Raw genomic sequence first — 9,363 nt, forward strand, 5'->3', positions numbered from 1 at the left:
CCAACAATAACATGTTTAGGGGATAATACTAGGACTTGAGGTTCATCTACTTAAGCTGGAGTAGGAATATTAAGGCCGTCCATAGAGTCTCCATTCTCCTTGGAGCTCAGTACATTACATCCCCAGCACACATTCCTCTGCAGCATGGCGAAGGCTTGAGGCCCTGTGTACAGGAAAGCTAATGAGATGAGGAGTTCAACTGGCTTTGCTCTCATACAGCTGGATTTAGTCTCATCCTTTCCTCTGTTTTGGCCTCTTCCCCTGCTCCCTCTCTCTCCTCTGTCTGTCTGTCTGTCTGTCTGTCTGTCTGTCTGTCTGTCTGTCTGTCTGTCTGTCTGTCTGTCTGTCTGTCTGTCTGTCTGTCTGTCTGTCTGTCTGTCTGTCTGTCTCTCTGTCTCTCTGTCTCTCTGTCTCTCTGTCTCTCTGTCTCTCTGTCTCCCTCAGTGTGAAGATCAAGTTCAGCTGGCTGGGCTTTGACCATAAGATCACTGGAAAGCAGTTTTACCGCCAGGTGACCACGGTGGGGAGACGACTCAGCGTGGGGAACAGCATGAAGCAAAACCCCACGGAGCTGGCCCTACAGGAGGGCAACAAGCTGTGTCTCTCCACCGTTGACCTGGAGGTCCAGTGCAAGTCCCAGGAGGAATGTAAGTGTCTGGCCAGACCACATCTGTTCATCCCAGACCAGAGAACACTATGCATTTGATGTCTTTCAGATGGAGAGTAGGAAAATAAATAATGACTGTGCATTTTCTGTGCACACTGTGAGTGTGATGGGGTTCATTCACAAAATGGATTTGCCATAATGGGTTTCAAGCTCTGTACCTCCACAAATCCATACTCCATGAGGCCAAAAGCCATCTTGCCAGTTTCATTGTTACACATCATTTGGACACAACAAAGGACATGTCTGCCAGAAACCTGTCTGATGTTAAAAGACCCACAAAAACTGTCCAACACAACATCCTGCTCCAGCCATGGTGTAGAATTTAGATAGGAGAAAAATAGATCCAACAATACAATGGATCATTGTAGCCCTGCTTTATGGGTAAACAGAGGTAAACAGTCGACCATATGCTAGATCTGGGCCTGTAGCTTGTACTGATCTAGGGTCACTTTTTCATATAATCATAAATATAATAGGTTCAACTGATCCTAGACACAGGCCCAGATCTAGAATATGGTCGACTGTTCCTCTATGATGGATTCTATTCCATACTCTATAACTCTTTGTAAATACGGACTCTAACTGCAACGGTGCAATGTTGATGTTTCAGAGTGGGCTCGTCCACCAGCCAGTGTTTAGGTCCCAGCCGCCAGCTTGTCTGAGGGAGTGCTGTCATTGGCTCTGAGGTCACCAAGGCCATCCTCCCTCTCCCAAATTAAATCCTGCAAACGCGCAACTGGCTGTGAACTTTGCCTTAACCCAGATTTGTACACTGCAATTAGCCACAAATCTCCAAAACACCCTCAAATCAGCCACGTGCCCCCTCCACGCCCCTGCTGTGCCCCCTCCACGCCCCCTCTCCCCCTCGGGCTCGGCCCTCGGGTCACAAACTCCCAGCGGGGCGCCCTGTGGTTCTCTGCAGGCTCTCTTTGGTACCAAATGGACCGTGCAATCGATTCGGACCGCATTCCAAGAAGTGCTGCTCAAGTGGCGGTGGTGGGGCGGGCCAGAGGGGCCAGAGGGCAGGTAGCAGTCAGTAAGGGTTCTGGGGGGGGTCATTATACACACAGGATGGATGCCCGCGGTTCTGTAACCCTGCTGGACAAGTTCCACGTATCAGGAGGTTTTCAAGGGGCCCGTCTCCCTCTCTCTCCCTTTCTCTCCCTTTCTCTCCCTTTCTCTCCGTCTGTCTGTCTGTCTGTCTGTCTGTCTGTCTGTCTGTCTGTCTGTCTGTCTGTCTGTCTGTCTGTCTGTCTGTCTGTCTGTCTGTCTGTCTGTCTGTCTGTCTGTCTGTCTGTCTGTCTGTCTGTCTGTCTGTCTGTCTGTCTGTCACACTCTCTCTCCCTCTCTTTGTCTCTCTCCCTCTCTTTGTCTCTCTCCATCTCTTTGTCTCTCTCCCTCTCTCTCTGTCTCGCTCTCTGTGTCTCTCTGTCTCTCTGTCTTTCTCTCTCTGTCTCTCTCTCTCTGTCTGTCTGTCTGTCTGTCTGTCTGTCTGTCTGTCTGTCTGTCTGTCTGTCTGTCTGTCTGTCTGTCTGTCTGTCTGTCTGTCTGTCTGTCTGTCTGTCTGTCTGTCTGTCTGTCTGTCTGTCTGTCTCTCTCTGTGTTTGCCCACTCATCATTCTGATGTATGTGATGGTGGTGATCTATTTGGTTGTAAGGATGATGCCAGGGACTTCTTTTTGTGGATTGGTTCTTGTATCAACCAACCCATTACGAGACTGTTTTGTGTCATGCGACTGTTGATCCCGCTGTGGTCACATACTGTAGTGTGCCGATCAGATCCCCCCCTCTTATTCATTACGATCTGCAAGACCAAACTGATCCCAGATCCTACTCTGAGACCCTTTGTGAATTGCACATATTTTGGGTCCAGCACACAGGGGAGACCCAGTGTTATAGACGGAGACAGACTGTTAGAACCACCTGCTCTCATGTACCAGCCTCTTAGCCCCTTGTCCAGCCGGTATGTCAACTATGGTCCAGTCTCCAGAGCATTGGAGAGATACCTGCAGCACTGGGTAATAAACGCCGGACACATCCGTGGCGTGACCATTAAGACTTTTCCACTGCCCTTCCGCAGCTTTTACAGCTTTGAGATCAGTAGATGATTAACGGACCATGGCCCCAGGCCCCTTTGCTTACAGCGCGGGCCCCCACATGTTACCTTGCCATCCAGGGACCCGTGGACTATTTAGACTTCGAGCTTCCCTATTTCCCTACCTCCATGTTGATTCTGAGGTGAAGCAGCTTGCCTTGGTAGTTTTCCGTCACAGCATGTGGAGGAAATGAAAAGAAGGTCTATCCTGTACAGTACACACAGTGAAACCTCACTCCAATCTGATGCTAAATATTAGAATAGTCCTGTGTGTCATCCTCCATGTTCTGTTGCTGTTGTTTATCTGTCTCTCTTCCTGTGTGTCCACAGCCCAGTCCTTCATGAAGAGTATCCTGAGTCCTATCTTCATGCTCAGCCTGATCACCATGTGTGTCACCCAGCTGAGGCTTATCTTCTACATGGGAGCCATGAACAACATCCTCGAGTCGCTGTCCGACAGAGACTTCAGCACAGGTGTGTGCGTGCGTGCGCGTCTTGAAAATGTGCCTGGAACACGGACATGAAAAGCTATCGATCCTTTGTAGTGTTGATATAGTAGTTTACTTCACGACTCGTCACATAATTGCGATTTTTGTCATTCTTGCAATCTTGTAACCTCCTTTGTAATCTCGCCCACCCTGGAGTTGTTTCACACTGCCCTTATTTCAGTCTCTGAATTGCTTCGGCTAATTCTTCTTGGTCTGTCTCTCTTCCCCTTCCACTTCCTCTTCCTGTCACACTGACTTCTTACTGCCTCTGCAGAGGAGAAGATGGAAGTAGGTAAGACTTCAGGCTAGATTAGATGAGCACAGCCCATCTATTCCCCTCTCTGCCTCTGACACTGATTCACTTTGACTCAAGACTCTGGCCTACCCCATGAATCATAACCTAAACTGCAACCCTGTCCATTTTGCTGTAAACACCATGCTATTTTGCTTTTGGAGGCAGTAGTCCTGGGGAATAACATGTCTCTGTCTCTCCTGCCGTTCACAGTGAGTGTGTACACCTCCATTTTCGGAGTGCTGCAGCTGCTCTGTCTGATGACCGCTCCTGTGATCGGGTACATCATGGACTGGAAGCTCAAAGAGTGCGAGGATGAGAACGCGAAGCCGGGCACAAGGTGAGTTTCGCACGCTCGAACGCGCCCAAGCTCGCACGCACGCACACGCTCACTCATGCACACACACTCCAAAAGAGCATTCCCCTGCCTCCCACATACTCCTCTAGCATCCACAAGACTGTAATCTGTATAACCAGAGAGTATAAGTCTGTGTGTAACATGTGATGTCCCCTCTGATAGAGATCTCACCCAGCCCAAGCGTCGGGACAGACAGATCCAGAAGATCACCAACGCCACCCGGGCCTTCATCTTCACCAACCTGCTACTGATAGGCTTCGGGGTCACCTGCCTCGTCCCCAGCCTCCCTCTCCAGGTAACTCGTCCCTCTGTTTTCTCTCCTCCGTCTCTCTCTCTCTCTCTCTCTTTGCTCCAGGGGCGGTGGAGAAGCGCACATTTCACTGCGTGTATCCCAGTGTTTTGTAAAGCCCACCTAGACCCAAAGGGAGTGATCTTGGTGCAGAGAAAGAAAGAGGGAGAGTGACTCACGTGTTATTGCAGCTGAGCAGTTATTTAATGCAACAGTGTCTCCTGGCGGACAGAAGTGTCATTTCAAGTTATGCAAGTTATTTCCAACCCAGTTCTGGGAACATCTCAGTCCAGCCATTATTTATTAAACATGGACTCCATTTTAGGATGGAGGGACAGGGCACCATGCATGACCTGGGTCTGTAGATTCTACAACACATCATGTTGAACTATTTCTCTTTCTCCTTTCTTCTCTGCCCTCTCAGATTCTATCGTTTATTCTGCACACCATTGTGAGAGGATTCATCCACTCTGCAGTTGGAGGGCTCTATGCTGCTGTGTAAGTGTGTGTGTGTGTGTGTGTGTGTGTGTGTGTGTGTGTGTGTGTGTGTGTGTGTGTGTGTGTGTGTGTGTGTGTGTGTGTGTGTGTGTGTGTGTGTGTGTGTGTGTGTGTGTGTGTGTGTGTGTGTGTGTGTGTGTGTGTGTGTGTGCGCACAGTCCCCTCCACACATGCTCCTCATGCTGGTTGTCCTCCTTAGGTACCCGTCGTCTCAGTTTGGCAGTCTGACAGGCATGCAGTCCCTCATCAGTGCCCTGTTTGCCCTGCTGCAGCAGCCCCTCTTCATGGCCATGATGGGCCCTCTGAAGGGAGACCCCCTATGGGTAAGAGAGCCACAACCTTTTTTTCCTTTTTTGTTGTTGAAATTTCACCTTGTTCTAAAGTAATCTGCCCTGAGTACGTGTCATAGCACACACTGCTGTCCCGTGGTGAAAACAGCAGAGCTGTTCGCTCCTTTCTTCTGACTGATGACGTCACTTCCTGTGTGTGGTTGTGCGCAGGTCAACGTGGGCCTGCTGGGGCTGACGGTGCTGGGCTTCTGCCTGCCTCTCTACCTGCTCTGCTACAGCCGCCAGCTCCAACGCCAGAAGCAGGAGCGCGAGGAGGACCCCAAGATCTACGTCCAGATCAACAACGGCAGCACGCCCGAGGCCTTCGTCTAGAGAGACCGACTGACGGACGGAGATTTTTTTTTTTTCAACAAAGAGAAGGAGGAACGGAGAGAGTGAGGAGGGGAGAGGTCACAGGTGTGACTGAACTGTATGATGAATCGCAACCTCACCCACCAACTCCGGTCCCTCTAACCGTCTGCACTTGCACTCAGACGATACTCTCTCTCACACACACACACACACGCGCGCACACACACACACACACACACACACTTCATGTCCCTTACATTCCCCCCTCACACACAGACACAGACACACATACGAACACATACACGCACACACACACACACATACACATGACACACACACACATACACATGACACATACAGTATATGATCACAAATCTCAGAGAACTACTATGATAAACACACACACACACACACCTTTACACTCCCCAACACATCATCGACTATGTACACTGTGAAAGAAACGCAACAACACACACATCCACGGTTCCTTTCCCAGGGACACACCACTAAACGGACATTGTTCATCTTCTCACAACTGGAATGAGAAAGGACAACCGCTGGTCTGTGAACTGAGGAGAAAGGAGAGAAAAGGGAGGAGGATCTTCACGGCGTTCTCCTCCCTTCCAGTCTCCCCTTTCTTTCAGTTCTCTGTTGTTTTTTTTTATTTCATTTTTGTCAACGATGCCATGCTCACTCTTGCCTGCCTGTCAGTGCAAAAAGAGGACACTGGTTCTCCGTGTCGCCCAGCAAAAAGAACCAGAGAGGAAGCAAGCATTCAACGCCATGTTGAAGTCCTCCTCACAGTTATGATCCCCCACCACCAGTGTTTTTACGTGTGTTTTCAGTGATGCCAGTAACGACATCGCCTCACTTTCTAATTCTGATTCAACTTAGTTTCATACTGCACTGGAGGTCCTCTACTTCACACCCTGAGAACTGGTTTTATGATTAGGACGTTATTGGAGCGTTATTGGAGCGTTATTGGAGCGTTATTGGCGATAGGTCTGTATTTTTCTCCGTGGTTGTTACACGCCAATGCCTCTCTATCGTCGCAAGTGGTTTGAACTAGAAGTAAATGGTGCTAAGAGTTCATACCGCCATAACGTTCCCATTAGGTTCTGTAACGTTGCCGTAATGTTGGGGATAGTCATCATTGTAAATGAATTGGTAAGAATGGAACCTCATACAACCTTCAGAAGCTAGTCGACGTAATCTTCTCATCTAGCGAGTGTTCCTTCCAGTGTCTCAAAGACCAAACCTGGTGACTCAGTCTTCGAGTTTTGTTGTTGAAGACAACAGAGGCGTGGAGGGTTAAAGCCACAGAGAAGCTGTCGTTTGAAGACTGTTCCAACAGCTCTAGGGAGACAAGAAAGCAAAGGCTTGTTTTTTTGTAACATCAGCACTCTAGATAAAAGCCTGAGTCGATAGCTGTGCTTTGAGCCCATTTGAGTAAGTGATTAGGCCAACGGGTTTCCAGTGTGCAGGCCAGCGTTTTACTTCTAGGGAATACTATGTGACTGTGCTAGTGGCTGTGCGTCAAGCAAAAGCATGGCACAGGTTGAAACAAACCTCTTACCAGTTATAATGTGCCACAACAACATAGGCTACAGCACAGCTACACTCTTACAAAAAAGGGTTCGAAAAGGCTTCTTCGGCTGTCGCCATAAGATAATCCTTTTTGGTTCCAGGTTAGAACCCTTTTTGGTTCCAGGTAGAACCCTTTTGGACAGCCGAATAACCCTTTTAGGTTCTAGAATGATAATCATTTGTTTTCTAAGAGTGTAGGCTTGGTTATCAAGCTCCAATGCATGGGCCTATATCACTCTCACCGGATACACTGACTGGTCTTGTATTGGCAGTCCTCTTTGTAGTGCAGAATGAATTTCTTATTGAAAAAGTAATAGTTTTATCAACTGTATTTTACCTGCAATATGATACTGACATACCCTTCAAGGTTTTGTTCTGTTTCAAGACAAATGTGTTTTGGTACAAATGGTTTGACGAGATATGGTTTTAGATAGAGAGGAGATGTGTAGTTTAAGGTGAACTGTGGTTGCTATGGGCTTATTACATGGCACTGTTCTACACTACCTGAATTACATTGATGCATTTCAATTCTGATTTGCTGTAGCAATAAGTACTTCTCTGAGTTGCTGAGCAATCCTCTACTTTTCCCGGCAACACATAACCCTATGAACAAACACTGTTGTCCAACCACACACATACAGACACACAATGCAAGAATGTGGATTGATATAATGCAATGTTTATTACAAAGGTGCTTCTCAATGACAGGAACGTAGACTAGTTCATCTATCTATCAATCTAGCTATGGTCTCACCTACAAAGCCTCACTTTGTGGTGACAAATTACTTGAATTATTGAATTCCAACTTGAAGTTTGATTCACTTTTTGATTCAGAAAGGGAGACAGAGAGATGCTTGAATATGATATCTGTTTCTAAATCCACATTCTTGCAGCTGTTGTGAACAGTGTGATCGTGGGACCCAGGTGGGCGGGCAGGCAGGTCATGACAGGACTTTATGTTCCTGAATGATCTGTTGCGATTAACATATACCGGAGAGAGAGAGCGTGACAACTTGATTGGTGTAGCTCTACGTCCGCCGATGCAGTATTTAGACTGGACGGGACACCTGCTTTTCCTCAGTCACTCACAGAAGCACTTCCAAAGACAGCCATGTAACCAGCAGATTGCCACTCTGTGTGTAGATGATTTGAGATGTTGGTGCCCCACCCTCTCTCATCATGACCCATCACGTTGATCCATCCATGTCCAAACCACTATCCTGACCTGTTTCTCTACTGCAGTCTCACCCAAACACAACCACCCACCCAAGAGATCCTTCACATACTGGCGACGGAACTGAGAGACAATGCTAGAATCCCCAAAAGCTTCATGAATGAAATAAGTGAGAACTGAATGGCACATATGCACCTTAGTCCTCTTATCAGGATCTCATTGCTATTATTCTGAATGGCCTGCACTGAAATATAACATAGACAGTGCACCACTTGCTAGTTCTGCATGTTAGCATAGAATGTATTCCCAGTCTGTTTTTTTATTCATAGAGAAATGACATTGGAACTGCAAGAAACGGTTATTTTTATATTCAGTCAAAGTTACTTACCTTGAGTGGTCTTAGTCTCTCCTCTTGTATGCCCTGTCCAGTAGGTCCCTGTCCCGCAATGTAGAATGGCTCCTTGCTACTGCTCTTTGGGCCTGTCTGTTTGGGTCTCTTGGTTTCAAGGATCTACACACACACACACACACACACACTGATAGAGAAACAGGTCTAGGCATCCTCAACATCCTTACATTGAACATCACTCTACTTGTCGTTTACATGAATTTATTTTGCAAAAGGAGGAAAGACTTGTGGGGAGAATTCATGTATAGCCCTGGATAGACTGGTTCTTGTGGCTTGAACATATGACTAGAGATTGCAGGTGGATTCTGATAATGATGCTATACTGTACTCCAGCACAATGAATGTGGGGTTGGGATGATCTTCATTCCCTCAGTATGGGAGAATCAGCACTTTTTACACTGCCATACCTTAAACTGTCATTCTACTCAGAATGCCATCACCGTAGTTCTTTTCTAGACGTGACATCTTTTTACTACTATCCCCTTCCCTTGGACGTAAAGTGTGATTGATTGACTGTTTTATTCTCTGACGACGAAAGACGAGCAATGATTTTTGGATAGAAGGTTTTAATGATTGTGTGTCACCTTTAGACATTGATCGGGAACTTCAGCTGAAACACCAATGTTTTTCCCTGACTTGTACCTTATTTTTTTACTGAAATGTTTATTTTGTTGTTTTACATTCTCCTTTTTGGTGTTTGTTTCAATATGTATTTAATGTCTATATGCTGTATATTGGAGCTCATTTTTGTTGTTGTCTTCTATCACATTATAGCCATTGTTATTGACATTTTGAGTCGTTGTCTAAATGAGAAGAAAAAAAAATCAATATATGAAAGAATAAACAGAAACAGATTAATTTGTAA

The 9,363-nt window shown here is 46.8% G+C and overlaps 1 protein-coding gene across 2 annotated transcripts in view; it reads left to right on the forward strand.

Annotated features, from left to right (window-relative positions):
* Nucleotides 1-9,363, forward strand: part of LOC106580788 (large neutral amino acids transporter small subunit 4) — a 30,626-nt gene extending 21,263 nt beyond the window's left edge. Inside the window, exons 8-15 of one of the 2 annotated variants that reach the window (XM_014162202.2) lie at nt 445-647; nt 3,093-3,236; nt 3,525-3,542; nt 3,756-3,882; nt 4,063-4,195; nt 4,614-4,687; nt 4,887-5,010; nt 5,188-9,363. In XM_014162202.2, the coding sequence (XP_014017677.1) occupies nt 445-647; nt 3,093-3,236; nt 3,525-3,542; nt 3,756-3,882; nt 4,063-4,195; nt 4,614-4,687; nt 4,887-5,010; nt 5,188-5,349 (985 nt within the window). In that variant the 3' untranslated portion in view covers nt 5,350-9,363. The remainder of the gene's footprint in view (nt 1-444; nt 648-3,092; nt 3,237-3,524; nt 3,543-3,755; nt 3,883-4,062; nt 4,196-4,613; nt 4,688-4,886; nt 5,011-5,187) is intronic. The other variant, XM_014162203.2, reaches the window with a different exon arrangement.

The sequence above is a fragment of the Salmo salar genome, chromosome ssa20 (assembly GCF_905237065.1).
Source record: "Salmo salar chromosome ssa20, Ssal_v3.1, whole genome shotgun sequence".
Taxonomy (NCBI): domain Eukaryota; kingdom Metazoa; phylum Chordata; class Actinopteri; order Salmoniformes; family Salmonidae; genus Salmo; species Salmo salar.